This window comes from Vollenhovia emeryi, unplaced genomic scaffold (assembly GCF_000949405.1).
Source record: "Vollenhovia emeryi isolate VEMERY1.0 unplaced genomic scaffold, V.emery_V1.0 DF939226.1, whole genome shotgun sequence".
NCBI classification, from domain to species: Eukaryota; Metazoa; Arthropoda; class Insecta; order Hymenoptera; family Formicidae; genus Vollenhovia; species Vollenhovia emeryi.
In genome coordinates, this window is record NW_011967140.1 from 482,936 (window position 1) to 498,408 (window position 15,473).

The following is a 15,473-nucleotide window of genomic DNA, read 5'->3' on the forward strand; positions in this document are numbered from 1 at the left end:
CGGCGCAACGAACTTCCTCCCGCGATTTGCATCCGCGCATCCGCCGAGAGAGCGCCGCGCCGCGCCGCGCCGGCAAGAAAGCGCCTCGCTCCTCGTTCAACTTGCGTGGCATAATTCTGCGAATGCCACGGCTGGTTGCATTGCTCGACGAGGAAGAAAATAAACTTTACAGCCAAGTATTCTCGAGGGGGTAGGGGGTGGAACGTACCGCCGCGCCGGCGGAGAGTAGGGCGGAAGGACCATCGATGCGCACTCGGTGTGCTTCCCGGTAGGATTTCAGATACCGCCCCCCCCCCTCCCCCTGAGTCACCTCCTTCAGCCTTCCCCGTGGATCCGGGGTATAAGGGCGCACGGTGTCTCCTCGGCTAAACGATTCGACCTGGAAGCGTGTCCTGGCGCTTTTTACACGGTTAACACGATCGACGCTGCGGCGGCGCGGCGGACAGGGGACCGGGGGGTGGGGGGGCACGGGGGAGGGGTCGATTTACAAGGTACGGCGATGTCACATACTCCGGCCGGCCTGGTGTGTGCATAAATCTGTATGCACGCCCGGCCACGGCTATGTGTGTATTTTAATCAATACCCTGTTGACACCGCGACCAGGGAACATAAATCATAAGACAATGGAAAATGGCGCGCGGGGAGGAGGAGCTGCAGCGGGATCTAAGTATTCCATTGTCGTGTACGTACCGAGACAGGCACGTTGCATATACAGGAGGCCCACAATAGTTCGCCTATGCCATCGTGAAATTTATTTAACTCAAGCTTTTCATCAGCTAAACATGTTTTTGCGCGGAACGCTCGCGTGCAGGCTGCTCGCCCGGTCGACGAGACTGCGTGGGGACGTGGCTGTAAAGCGGGGGACACTTTTTTTTTCATTTAACGCGACAATATCGAGACGTTGATCGCCGTCGGGGCTGTCGCGATTGTGGCGGGGAGAGGCGTTCTTAAGAATTTTATCGGGTTAAATGAAGCGGCGAAATGAAAGTTTCTTCGCGACAGACATAATGTGTATTAAGCAACGCGCGTATTAATATGCAAAACACTCTTAACAGCTCTGATATAAGTTAAGCGTTTAATAACGCTTCTACGACAACGCAGTCGCGAGAGGGTGTAAGGATCTTTTCATTTATCCATGCACAATGCGCACTGCGAAATTGATTTCACCGGCGCCATTAATAATAACGTCAGTAATGTCCCTGCCAAATCGATTTCGGGGAATAATGCGTTTTTAAACCTTGATCAATAATGCGTGTGACGTAATTAACGGCGATTACGAGCGGCGCAGATGGATTGGAAAAGCGTCGGCGCGTCGTTGTCGAATATTTTCGGAGCGTATCGCGTTATTCGCGCATGATTTTTGTAAACCCGAGAGTGAATTACATATCGTAATTACTAATTTTTATTACAACTGCGTTCTTTAAATCGCTGCATCAAATCCGCGCCGAACAAATTGCTCGACAGGGTGTGCTCATTACTTCGAATTTTATAAAGCAATAATTTCCACTCGATAAATGAGTTTCCGAGTGTTCACGCATATTCGTCACGCCTGTGATACATTTTAATACATCGTGCCTGGAATATTTGGCGAGAATAAATGTAAATTGATTTAAAATTGCGATGAAGCAAACAGGCAAAGATAATTTTAAACTAACAGAGTCTATTTCTCGCGTGCAAATGTGTAACATTTAAAAGCGCATCTCGCCCGCAAAAATAGCACCGGCAAAATGTCTCCGGTCTTTACGGAGCGTGCGCGCGGAATTCCTCCGCGAACACGTCTATTTACGCATTATCAATTAGGGGGCTAACGAACATGCGTAATTAGCATAAATGTACGCTCTCAATGTCCGTCTTACGGGAAAGCCCGCTTATGCTACTTTTATCTTCTTACTTGGTAATTATCGTCTTCGCGCACTAAATTGTATCTGTGAATTAAAACGCACTGATCCACGCGTTCGTATACACGCATAAATGTACGCTCTCAATGTCCGTCTTACGGGAAAGCCCGCTTATGCTACTTTTACCTTCTTACTTGGTAATTATCGTCTTCGCGCACGAAATCGTATCTGTGAATTAAAACGCACTGATCTACGCGCTCGTATACACGCACGAAGGGGATGTTTCGTCGTTGCCGGCGTGGTAACTCGAACAACGAGGAAGTAAGCGAGCGGGACGGAGTCCTCGCCGGAGGAACATTCGCAGCCTCACGCACACACACACACACACACACACATACACATCTCCGGCCATTTACTCCGCGCGCACCCCGTTACAACCCCGCCGAGCCGCACACCGCCCGGCGAATGCCTACGTATCTACGAAATGTAGATAATAGATGAAATATTTGCGCGGTATGCGTGGTATTAAACCGACACCCCTGAAATTGTATTTTATAGCTACCCCTGCCACCGACGGGCCCACTCGCGGCAGACCCTTCAGAGTCCCGACTCTCCCCGCCCGCCCTCGGCGCATCCGCCTGGGGGTGCATGCCGCTTCCCACCCCGGTCTCTCTTTCCCTCGCGCGCAGCTGCACAATCGTATACACAATGTCGCAATACGGCAGGGTAGCAAAACCGCCCCCTTCTATCTCCCGACCGCTTCCCATCCACCCCCGTTCCCCGCCGACCCTCCAGACGTGGCGTTTCGCCATATAACGAAATGCCAGAAACCAGTTTGCGGATCCGGCCGTCGGGAGGCGCGAGGTATCTCTCTCACCCGATGCGTTTCTATCTTTCGGCGGGGTTGCATCTCCCCCCCCCCCTTCTCCGATGCAGCCCCCGCCGCGGCCGCAGTTGCCCCCCGGCGTTCCTTCTTCCTTTTTTCTTCTTCCCTTTCGCCTCTTCCATGTACCTGCCCTATGCGCGATCTCCCTAGTCGATAGAAATATTTTTCGTAGCTACGAGGATTGGAGGTGGTGAATTTATCACGGTGACAGACCATCCTCTCTCACTTTACGGCCGAGGGCCGAGAGAGAAAGAGGGCAGTCCTCCCTTTTCGGGGTCTTTTTTTTCGCACGAGGGCAACCGCGGATACAAGCTCTCTGTCGGTGCGATGATACTCGAAGGTACCAAAAAAAAGAGATGACATTTAATTCCTTGGAGCGATCGTAGCTCACCCTCGTGAAAAAGTACGCTCTGACATATTAAAATCGTATTGCTCGATAACGCCGTATATCTTCAGGATTATGATTGACGTTCGCGTATACATATATCGCGATGTTTAATTGACAAGCCGCATATTAAATATGACGTATTTGATAGCGGTATACGTTACAAAATAATGCCACAGAAAGTCGTGTACATTGGCCGGCGCGACGGGCTCGAATGTAACGATAGTACACGTAGCGCGGTTTTGTACAGATGTTATTATTTATTGATACGTTGCTGTGTATCTCCGTAAAGCTCTCAAAACATATCGGGGCTGCTACATACACGTCGAACGTACTATGATGCTTATCTTACCTTCAAATCGATTCGAAGGGAACGTAGTTGTGAATAAATATACAGATATTTAGATTCAGCCTGCAAGTTCTGGACAAATAATGACAAGTGCCGTAAGTACAATGAAAATCCAATAAAAAAAAGGATAGAAGGATGCAAAATTTGATTCATTACACAATTTTCGCTTTTGAGCTCTGGAGTAATCAAAGTTGCAAGTATAATATTTTCGACATTTTAACACATCGACTGTATCGCTCGGCGTCGGATGGATTATTTTTCGTTTCTGTATGAGTTTATAGGTAAATTAATTAATTATCAAATTAAAAGAACGTCACCACTCCAAAGAGACAATCTGATTAGTTGGATTTCAAGTTATTTACAATGGTGAATTCGATAACAAATCTATAACTCACTTATCACGTAACCCAAATGTCACGTTTCTTTATTTATTTCGAATTACTTCGACATTTATACGAGTTTTATTAAATCTCGTCGCTGGCCGTCGTGCCGAGTTGGCGCGCTAATTGAGGGTAAACAGCAAAATGATCGTTTCGGTCGTCCCACCCCGCCCCCCTTGCCCTGCGGTCGGTCGGGATGATATAAGGCAGAATAAACTGCTCGAGAGCTTGGCCGGCGCCGAGCCGAGAATTATTCACTCGGCAAACAGGAATCTCGTTTCGAGGAATCGTGCGGCGACCTTAATGCACGAAGCCGACGGGAAAATCAAATGTCTTTGTGTGTCAAACAATACACGTACACGCCCATGCGGTACACGTATGAGTCGTTGTTCGTTACGTGCGCCGAAGATGTTCTTATATTGCGATTATCGCCACTGTCATCATCATTATTCCGTCGGTGTGTGCCGGCGCCATTAGGCACGGTCAATTTTCCTAAGAGCACCTCACGTTATTCCCGACGATACTCGACTTCCACGCAACGAACCGGACCGGCCGCGTGTCGTGCGTGTGACCCTCCACGGAAATATCTGCGACCGGCCACCCGGGCCCGGGTTCGATCGTAGATAATGGCGCGTCGGCACGGATTTGCGTCGACCATGAATTATTAAACGAAAACGCGTTGTATCGCTTTTCGTGCCGAAAGTCGCTCTTTTTTTTTTCACGTGAAAAAGCTCCGCTATTATACGGAGCGAATCACCAATGAGGAATGAATTTTTCCCGAAGAAATGTTAAACAAGCCGTGTGTTTCAACCGGTGCGTCGGCGAGAAAGACGATTATTGGATAGGAGCAAGCTGTGCATCTGTTTGATTGCATTTCGTCATACGTACGAGAGTTATTTTGATGAAACGGAGCTTCTCAATGATCAGCTTCGAGCGACTACTCTATCACGGCAGAAATTCGATTTATCAAAAATTTATGAGAAATGTCAAAAAAGTCGATCCCTGAAAAAAAAAGTGCGACGAACGGACGAGCTTTCATCAAACTTCCCTCCGGAAAAATCCGCTCCGATTTCGTCAAAACGAGAATGCGGGAAAAACGCGATAATTCCGAGATCCGATAGATCTCCCCCCCCCCCCCTTACAGCGGTCCTCCACAATGCATAATACAACTGCATTTTGCCTCGTTTAATCTCGCTTGTGCGCGCGAACGTATCAATAGCAGCGGAGCTGCCGCAGACTCTCGAAGCGGCGCGAAGCGATCTCGTAGCCGGCGGTCTTTTCTCAGGCTCCCTCTCCTCTCTTTCCCGGGGAAGGAGTTAATGCATTTCATTAATCACCAGGAGGACCCTTCCCACCCTCTACCGCCCTCATCCCGGTCCCTCTCCACCCCGCCTCGTTGCCGCAGACGGTACGAAGCAGTTGATATTTTCCCGTTCTTCGGCGCCCCCGTTATTACTACTTGTCATCTCGCCGGATTTCTTTCCCCCTCCCCCTCCCTCTCTCCCGCCCCCTCGAGCTCCATTTATCCCCCATCCGGCGCTCGCGCGCCGACCTCGTTCGCCGGGGGAGGAGATGAAATCAGGACGCGACGATGAATAAAAATAAAACACGCACGCACGGGCGTGTGAGACGCGGCCGATACACGTCGACGTGGAGAGATAGCACCGAATGGCGAACGGTGGGAGGGAGGGGGCGCGCGGAACGGTGGTCGACGGCGGGCATCCGCTTCAAGAAGAACCTGACGGCTTGTACTTTTTGCGCCCGGAGTTGCTGAATGTCGGCGTCCTAAGAATATCTCTGCGCGAACGAGGAAACGACGAGGGGCTGCAGACGGGGTTGCGAGGGGGCGCGCGTCGGAAGTCGAGGCGCACGGGGTGGAGGATCGTTTCTCTGTGCGAGGCAAAACGGCAGCTCCCTTGTGCCGGATCTGCCATTTGCGAGAAACGCGTTCGCCCATCTTTAATGTCACGGACTCAATACGGAGAAATAGACGGCCGTATATGGAGCGACATTTTGATGAAGCGCTCGCTCCCCGTCGCGGTTACTGCCGCACGGGTTTTCGTCGCATACACGGTGAAATCGTCGTTGCGTTACGTCACGTTACTACTTCAAACGGACTCGTTAGGATGGTTAGATGCACTTAAGGTGTTTCCGTTGTGCCGCGAAGCGACTTGCTCTACATGCTCAACTCTCAAATTCGTCAGCCATTGTGCACTCGCGGCTGATACTTCAACCCCCTTTGATCCTTCGAACGCGTTCGATTCTTCACCTGTTTGTATTCTTTTTACAAACGCAAGTACACCCGACAAATAGATACATTGTGTTATATTTTCATAACGCATTATGAACCCGAGTCGAAATTTTGGGCCTATGTTGAACCTTTAATTCTATAATATGGTAGGACCTAAGATAGTAGATGAGGTCGGACTGTAAGTACAAAATTTACTCCTACTTTAAAACTGATAGTGTCGGAAATTTTTATTTTTGTCAACTTAGCATTAAAGTAGGTCCTTTTAAGGAGGAGCTAAAGTAAATTTTTAGAATGAAAGATTCAAGGCAGGCGTAAAAAAATATAATGTCATCATAGTAGGTTATTGTCTGTCTATGTAGGTGTATAGATCGGCTAGATAGGCGTAAATTATCCTCAAAAGTATCAAAATAGTACCAAAATTTCGACTCGGGAATTACTGGGCAATTAGTTCCACAGGTGAACATAACGGAAAGACGTATTTCCCCTCCCATCTAAATCCATAAATTAATGAAGTAAAAAGCGCGGCTAGCCGCGACGTTTGATATAGTGCACATAACACATTTATCCGTGCGGTTTGTGTAAATTTAGCTGTGTTCCGTGCAGGATAAGTAAAGGGCAGATTGTGTCCGTCTGTGAGAGCGGATGTTCACGACGACGATGTCGGTGGCGGCGACAGCTCACGGACCCGATGCGAGAAATAGACGCAATATATACGAAGGACGTTGCGGAGTGTTTAGACGTTAGCTACGTAGGACCGTCGTGCTATCGTGGATTATATGTATCCCTTTATTTGTGTGTAGATAAACCAACGCGCGGGCGTGTGTACAGACGGTTCAGGCCGGATTTTCATCTCGTCCACGAGCGAGATTCGGGTAATCTTATGTACATCCGAAATATATACACGGCGATACCGCGTACGGGTGTTTCCTCGTTCTGTTTTTTTTTTGGGGTTTTCCAAGAACGCTAAAGAGCCCTCAATTGAACGCGGTCGGCGGTACGCAAGATTAATTTTTGCCGACCGATATAAGGGACGGCGCAGCGCGAGGGAGAGACCGGAGACGCGGCTCGAATCGAAGGGTTCGCGGGGTGAAACCGCGCGGTAACATACCTCCCAGGGTCCCGATAAATACGGATCCCCGGCGCGAGCGCCGCGCACTGTTCCGAGCGGGAGATTTATTTTCACCGCACATTCTGAAATGATGACCTTTTACGCTGGATTTCGCCGCGCGCGCGCGCGCGCGCTACGTAGGAAAGATACAAATCACTTCTGGACGTTCGGCGGTTACGAATGGCGCGCATCCTACCGTATATACACTCGAAACCCATCGCTCGCTCTCCTCAAGAGAGTAAATTCCGTCGACACGTATCCCGGACACGGGCTGGACGGTCTTCGAAATTCGTTTCGCGCGACAGCCTCATCCGCCCGAATCGGATACAGTCGGAACGTGTGATTGAGTCATAATCACGCGAACACTCTTGCTTAAGCGAATGCTGGAGTGATTCTGCACCTTTTGCACTGTTTGCATCTAGAACTGCCAATTCGTGAAAACATTGTTGCAATGCACGAATGACTCGTCGATTGATGTCGAAACGATGTCGAATCGACATCGACACTGTCGAACTCGATGTCGACTCGGTATCGTTTCGACGAATTGTTTCTCACTGGGAAGGCTTTTATTGCGTACAAATCGAAAGTGTTCTGCTAATCGGACTAGATCAGAGAACAGCGTGGTATTATTGAAGCTAAGTTTAGAAGCCTAAAAAGACTTTTTTGAGCGAATATATTTCTTGTTAGGCTTCTAAACTTAATTTCAACGATACCACACCCTCAGAAAGAATTTCTGTTACTGAGACAAAAAAATATTTTTGATGCATTTATATTTCTCACAACCTCATTTAGTATAAAACTAAGACAATATCTAAATAAAATCAATAATTTTTATTCTCCTCTATCGAATTGAAAAAGATTGACTTACTATATTGGGACAAGAATAACTTGATATATTCTTACGTTTAGAATAAATTTTCCCTCCACCTTACAACGCACGAAGTTAGCACCGCGATACTCGACAAAAGACGATACATACTGTCAGTTTATTCTAGATTTTATAATTTTTCATTTAAGATTAAAGTATTCCTTTCTCTATAATAAATATGATTGGCGCTATGTCGATCCTATTTTATGATACATTGAAGTGTAATAGCATTGGGTCTGGATATTTTTTCTGTGGGTGTATGCTGTTTCCTGGTTTAGTCCGAATAGTGGGTTACTGTCGGCCCGTACGCAAAAGCCACACAATTTGTATATTACACAAATGTTTTCATGCGTTCATTGGCAGTTCTAGGAGCAAAGAGTGCAGAGTCACTCCAGCATCCGCACGCGTTAGTTTTACAGCTAAGTAACAACTAATCCTAAAAATACTGTTAAAAGACCTCGTATACTCACTCGCAAATATGTCAGTTATATTTCCTGGCGTCAATGATATTAACGTTAAAACAGCTTTATTTTACTTTAAATTTGCAAGTATGTGTACAGGTGAAAGTAAGAGTGATGACGATTCACTGTTTGAATGTAATAATTGAATTGGGAATGGCAGCGTTTCGTGATGAAACGCGCAAGGCCACTGTTGTCGATGGAAAGTTACGCTGGATAGTGCATAATGCATCACGTGTACACAATATTGTTGCACGAGACGCGGATATTCGCTCAGTGACGGCTTACAAGCGAGTTGCACGTTGTTTGTTCTTGTAATTCTGCTATTTGCCAGGCTGTGTGATACACTTATGGCCGACGACGTTCCAAATTATAACTCCCTGAACGTGGAGAATCAACGCGGACGTTATTACCGCGGGAGAGCGCATTATCGCTTAAGTGCAGTGTCATTATTTCGATAGCGGGGATAATATTCGGCCATAATAGTTTTAAGACGTCTCGAACGAGGGAGGAGAATCCACGAAATCATTAGCGCTCTGGGGAAAAAAAAGATAGCAACCCATTTTGGGGTCCACAATTAGTAATTAATAATTAGTAATTAATTACGCGGGGTAAAATTCGTAAAGGACTAGAGTTATGAATTCGTAAAGGACTAGAGTTACGAACAATCTAAATAATTCGATTACTAATTGTGGGCCCCAAAATGGGTTGCTCACTGTCTCTTTTTTTCCCCAGAGTGGTAATGCGAGTTTAGGATCAGCCGCACGTCTAGGAAAAGTAAAGTTATATTTTTTCTTCCTTTTTCGAGACCATTCTCGATTCAAGTTATATAATTACGCGATATCTAGTGCATTAGCATTTTTTTCGCATACGTGCACGGAAAGATGAAAATGCAGATTGTATTTAAATATGTAACGAGAATACACGGCCGCGCCCTGCGCGCGATTTATGTATGTTTGCCCAGCGTCAGTCATCGCCGGCTTCTCTACTCCTCGTTTTTCCGGACTCGTCGTCGTTTTCCCGGTCCACCTCGCTCTCGCCCGGGTGCCAAAAGTTCAAAGGCGAACCCGCGAAGCGAAACCGTCGCATCGTCCGCATTCGCGTGCACGCCGCGAAAATGGCTCGCCGTTTGAGTATCGCGACATCGATTTGCCGTCGGGGAGCCTTAGAGCGAAAGATTTGAGAGTTTTACGCTTTACTATCCCCGTAATCCACATACGCCTGTTATCGGTAAAAGTACGAGGCTCGCTGCGCGCCAGGATAATCGTTGAATTTATAGCAACGTTGCGCCGCATCCAGCTGCGAGACTGATTTTCGTTTGCCGAGTCTCGCGACACCGGTGTACTGGAGTCGAATATCAAAGAGCAGAAAAGCGCGTATAAAAAACGGGACAATCCGCGAAATAATTCATCGAGCGACGGTTGAACTCTGCGTCTGTACAACTGAACTGTAATTAAGCATTTTTCAGAATGTCCTGATCATAGACATAGTAAATATAAGCGTCCCATTGAATAAGCTGAAGCTTGTGAAGAGGGAGACAGAGAAGATTTAAGAAGACTTTCTTTCTCCGTCCCGCCATCGTGACAAGGGAGAATCACGCCTGTGTAGTACCACGCAGGCACGATTCTTTTCTTTTACGATGGTGTAAGACAGAGAAAGAAAGTCTTCTTAAATCTTCTCTGTCTCTCTCTTCACAAGCTTCAGCTTATTCAGTGGGACGCTCAGTCTATATTTACTATGTCTATGGTCCCGATTATCAGATATGTCACGATTGTCATCTGTAATTTCATTCATTAATTTTCTGTACCGTTTATCGGCTCAGCATCTCGTACATAACGTACAAACGTAAATGCGCATTAACACCGCCTCTGAATCTCTTACCACTCGATCTCCATTTCCTAATCTCGGGCGCATTTCTGTTTCATTCATCTCTTATCTAGGGATCTAATTAAACTTTTAAGACCATCTAATTCTCGAAAATCCCCCAGCGTTAAAAGTATCACTGACTGATCTCGCTCGATTTATCCAGCTAGTATCGTCGAAATCCTTGAAAGTGCCAGCGAGTGAGATTCGCTAGCGATTGTCATTGGCGTACGATTATATCCGTTGTAAAATAATTGAAGCGAAATCCCGTCGCGAGTGACAAGATAATTAAGTCCTATTTCGAGGATGGCTTTGACGTAAATCTTATTAACAATTTGTATTTCAGGGGACACCGCGCCCGTGCGTTACCTGTCTCTGAAAACCCTTCTACCGGAGACCCCCGGTTACATGACTTACGAGGGCAGTACAACGCACCCCGGTTGTTGGGAAACGGCGGTCTGGCTGATCCTCAACAAACCAATTTACATCACGGCGCGAGAGGTAAACGTCCGGTCCCCCCAGTCAATGATTTACCCGAATTTCCCCCGGCATATTTTCCTTCTCTCGCCTCCTCCTCCTTTCGGGAGCTTGCGGGAGTTTGCGTGCCTCGCAATAATAATCAAATCATCGAAAGTAGCGGCCGACACGGTAGGGCGGCACCAAAATACAATAGTTTTGTCGATACTGTTGGATCAATCAACGGATCCTGCCCGTCTATAGCGCGCCATTGTTTCTGTTATTAGCTGTACGCCCTAAGGAAATTAATGCAGGGCCCATCCAACACGCCGAAAGCGCCTCTCGGTAACAATTCCAGACCGCTGCAGGGTCTTCATTATAGAACCGTGCGAACGAATATCGATTTTGCCAAGGTAATATAACGCAGCGATTATGTCATTCGATATTTCGTGCAAAGAAGCGTGTCAATCAGGGTAATTGACATATTGCGGTAAACTTAATATTAGCATATCTATTAAAGGATTCTTAAAAGAAGACACAAATATAGGTGCTTTTTTCAAGATTTTTTCATCAAACAATATAAAATATGAATTGTATCTTGCAATTAGCGCAATTATAAAATTATAACTATAAATTTAAATTTAAATAGTAGCTATTTTTTCGTATTTTTCAGCGTTAAATAAATCGCTCGGAATATTTAATTCCATTTTTTTCTACTATCTGTAATCTACCATTTATTAGAAATTTATCGGTAGAAAGTACCTTCGCTATAAATATCTTGATTGATCATAAAAGAATCAATCTCGCCGGTGCTTCTCGCGGAACTGCAACTTAAATGCACTTTCTGTGTTATTCCGGCAGCGGGGAAACGCCAAGTGTCCGTCGATGGCGCAGGACATGCATTATAGAGGTAACACACGATGTTAGCCAGGCTCTAGGAGCCCCTAAACTTCGTGCTCCACCGCGAAGGGATCGTCTCGATGAGAATTTGAAAAGATGACTTTTTCCTTCCAGCCAACACGTGGCGGGACGACGGTTCCCTATCACATAACGTAGTCTGAGGCCACCCCGCGGCAGGACCACGAGAGGGGACTTTTCTCTAAAGGAGCGGAACGAAACGAGTGACGCTACACAAAGACGGGAAGAGGGGCGCGGTGGTAAAGGGCTAATTTCTGGGGGAACGAAGAAATTGTGTCGTGGCTGTGTGAAAAGGGAGAGAAAGAGAGAAAGAACAGTAAATTTGAATACGGTTGTAAGTCCACGCAAAATGAATACCGTAATAACTCCCGAAATGGACGAAGAATTATAATGTAACCGCTATGTCATGCAGAAGTTATATGTATACAATTATCTGCAAATTATATATCACGTATAATGTGCAGATAAGTTTGCAACATGAATTGAATTTCGTTTTATTCTCCGGAGTAGCGAGGACAAAGTTGCGTGTTGCTACAGCGCTAACGTAATTCTCGTAACACGAGTGATCAAAGGAGCTTTAAGTGTCTTGTTGGGATACAGATTTTCGTTTAATGCTGTTTGTAAGTTTACGCATTGAAGACTATAACAGTTATCAAGGATGGGCGCAGCTTAAAATAATACGTATTATTATAAATTACGTTGTCTATGTGTGTACATACACGTACGCGCGTATATGTATGTATGCAGATGTGCACATATATTATATATACATATACATATAATTTTGTAAAATGGACAATAGCACTTTCAGATAACGGATGATTCCTATAGCGACAAGATAGGCGTTGTCACATAAGGTAAGAGAACTTTTTTAAAATGCCCATCGTTGATAAAATTACGTATGATCAATATGTTTTCACACGAAAGGTCGCGAAAATACAATGTACGTTTGAATGAATTAATCCCGCTGATGAGCCTGTGAATCGGTCGAGTTATTTGACAGGTTTTTGTCAATTACTTGGTAGCCAATGGCGATACGACGTGAACGATGTAAAGCGAAAACCATTACGAAACGGGGGGTGGGAAAATGGGATGGGGGAAATGAAGCGGAAGCGCGGGAAGAAGCGGGACGATCGTGATGGATCTCGGTGGAAGATACAGAAGAAGAAATAGCCGGTATCTCGTTGGAGGAAGAGGAGGAGGCGAAGAGGCGGAGAGCAATTTCGTAATAGCTCCGGGATAGAGAGGAGTAGGATAATAAAGAAGGAATGGTTCGGAAGAGGAAGAGATTAGGATGAAGTCATGTGGTAGATCAATCGGGCGGAAGAGAACGCTGGCTCTCCGTTAGCTTAGCCGATGGACGAATAATCCGGCGCTTTTGTATATAAAAACACAGAAAATGTACACGAACAGACATTACCTAAAATAGACGTTAAGCAGCGGAAGACTCTTAGGGAGAAAAAAAAAGCCGTGTGTATAGAGAATAAAGTTGTATCATATGAAAAAGTGAACGTTTAACAATTGTGGTTAATAAGCAAACGGTAATAATAAAGGCGACGTTATATTGTACAGCAACAGCGATCGCTGTTTCTCTCCCCTCTCTCTTCCCCTTCTCGTTTACCGTTCACGTATTTACGTGATCGATTCTAATATCTCGTTTTTACTTTTATATAGGTTCCTCCAAGCATCCCCTCCTGCTTTTGCGCCATTCTACGATTGGATACGTTCAGCGGTAATCTCGTCGAATAATTTACACGGTATCGTACATCAATGTTACGAGGAGAAATATCGAAGGCGTAAATTAATAAATTCCAATAACCCGCTAATCTCCGAACCAGAGTCGCTTAGGTGAAAGTTCGATTCAGCGCGCCCCTCAAAGTTAGGCATTACAAATTTCTTCGTCGACGTGCGTCAAGGGTAAGGTAAAGTTCCGACGGCGCTCACGAAAGTTTCGGGCTCCCGAGCATCGGGACCGCGCTCGATCCAAAAATTCGAGCGTGCTGACAAATTATCTGGGACAAAACTGGGTTGAACACTGGCCTGAAGTTCATGCCTCGGCCTGTGAGACCACGTTTCATCCTTAATTAATTATCTACGGCAGTAATGGCGAGCAACTTTCGCGGGTCGCTTCTCCCTTCTCCCTGTCTCACCCTCTCGAGACGAAGGTAAGTGGATCCTATTTTATCAATTTGCGGAATAATTTATATGCGAGAGAAACTGATTGCCCGTCAAGGCGCAATATTCTTCACCGTTAACGTCACACTTCGCGTCCGTATACCGTGGCGTTATTGCGATTTAATCACGATCGTAGGCGAGAAGAACTCGAGCCGCGACCACGCGTAACACATGGCTTAATGAAATCATTCGGTACGCAATTTGACTCAATAATTTATTACGTGACCTTCGGAGGCGAGCGCAAGTAATTAAATAGTTGTCCAGCTGTGCGTGAAAATTCATGCGGTAATTTCGCGAGTGACTTTCTTGGCACTAGTTTTCAAATTAACAAATTAATAAAATTCGTACGGCTCAAATGTGATGAACACGAATTTGAGGGAATAAAGGACTTGGGGCCCGGTTTCACCAACGTTGTTTAACTTTAAGCTTAGCTTAATTCATTCTTTTCCAGCTGTTACTTTAGAAAGAGACAAGCATGAATTAAACTACGATTATAGTTAAGCGACGTTCGGCGAAACCGGGCGTACGAGCCGCGACAGGGTGTTAGTGTCTAAATACTTCATATTGCAAATTTATCGCGAAAAATATTACTTCAGCCGGGGTTTAAACCTGGACCTCCCTCTCCCTTCTTAAATTAAATGTGAAATAAAATCATGGGAAATAGTATGACACGCCGCGAATAATAAGTATACCGGGGTGTTGTGTCAAGTTTCCGAATCTTCTGATTTGCATTCGGATTAGCGTATATACTTGGAGACTTTCCGCGCTCGAATCGCCGTGCGGTGCTCACTCGTGAGGCAGCAATCCGCTTCGGCGAGCGATTTTTCGGTCAAACATCCTCACAGCGATACCGTCGAGCGCACTCGCGTGTGTCAGCCTAAACGAATGCGGCGAACTTAAGGGACGACGGATTCGCCGAGAATGTGCTGAATGGTTGACTCATCGCGTGCAGCCGGGGGTAAAAGGATGCTGAGATATGCTTACCGAGCTCAAAGCTTCTTTGAGGGGCAGACGGGGGTGGAGTAAGGAGGACGAGGGACGAGAGGCACGCCAGCCACGTGACATTCTCGATTGAGAGGCAGGGGCCGAGGGGCGGTCGAGGGAGCCCTTGCACTCTTTTATGGAAATTAAGGACGTGATTTCGGATTCCCACGAGTACAAGTTTCATCCTTCTCCTTCGCCTGCTCGCCGTCCCGCTCGTTGTCGTGTTCTCTCGGTGGCAGCCTCGTGACTAAGCGCCGTACCCCCTATTTTTAGATTCCGTGCCACGCACACATATGTAACGTCGTATGAATACGGTATCGATGGATTTTGCAAAATCAATATCGACGACCACGTTTACGGGTCCTATATTCAATGTACGGACTTCTACTGTCATGTAACTACGCTTTTTCCTCTCGTTCCTCAAACTTTTTCGAGTACACTGTCTACTAGACGAAAATTCTCTCGGCTCCCTCTCTCTCCCCCTTCCTTTCTCTTGCGCTCCGTTATGCTTGATCCGCGAATTGTGAAAGTTTTAAATCTTATCAAATATTTAC

The 15,473-nt window shown here is 46.2% G+C and overlaps 2 protein-coding genes across 4 annotated transcripts in view; one reads left to right on the forward strand and one right to left on the reverse strand.

Annotated features, from left to right (window-relative positions):
- LOC105560628 (carbonic anhydrase-related protein 10) overlaps positions 1–13,335 on the forward strand; it is a 139,424-nt gene extending 126,089 nt beyond the window's left edge. The window contains exons 7-10 of one of the 3 annotated variants that reach the window (XM_012009884.1): positions 10,733–10,887; positions 11,130–11,255; positions 11,704–11,752; positions 11,839–13,335. In XM_012009884.1, coding sequence (XP_011865274.1) covers positions 10,733–10,887; positions 11,130–11,255; positions 11,704–11,752; positions 11,839–11,903 — 395 coding nt within the window. In that variant the 3' untranslated portion in view covers positions 11,904–13,335. The remainder of the gene's footprint in view (positions 1–10,732; positions 10,888–11,129; positions 11,256–11,703; positions 11,753–11,838) is intronic. The other 2 variants (XM_012009885.1, XM_012009886.1) reach the window with 2 other exon arrangements.
- LOC105560627 overlaps positions 1–15,473 on the reverse strand; it is a 227,897-nt gene that overhangs the window by 139,000 nt on the left and 73,424 nt on the right. The gene's annotated exons all lie outside the window — the stretch shown is intronic.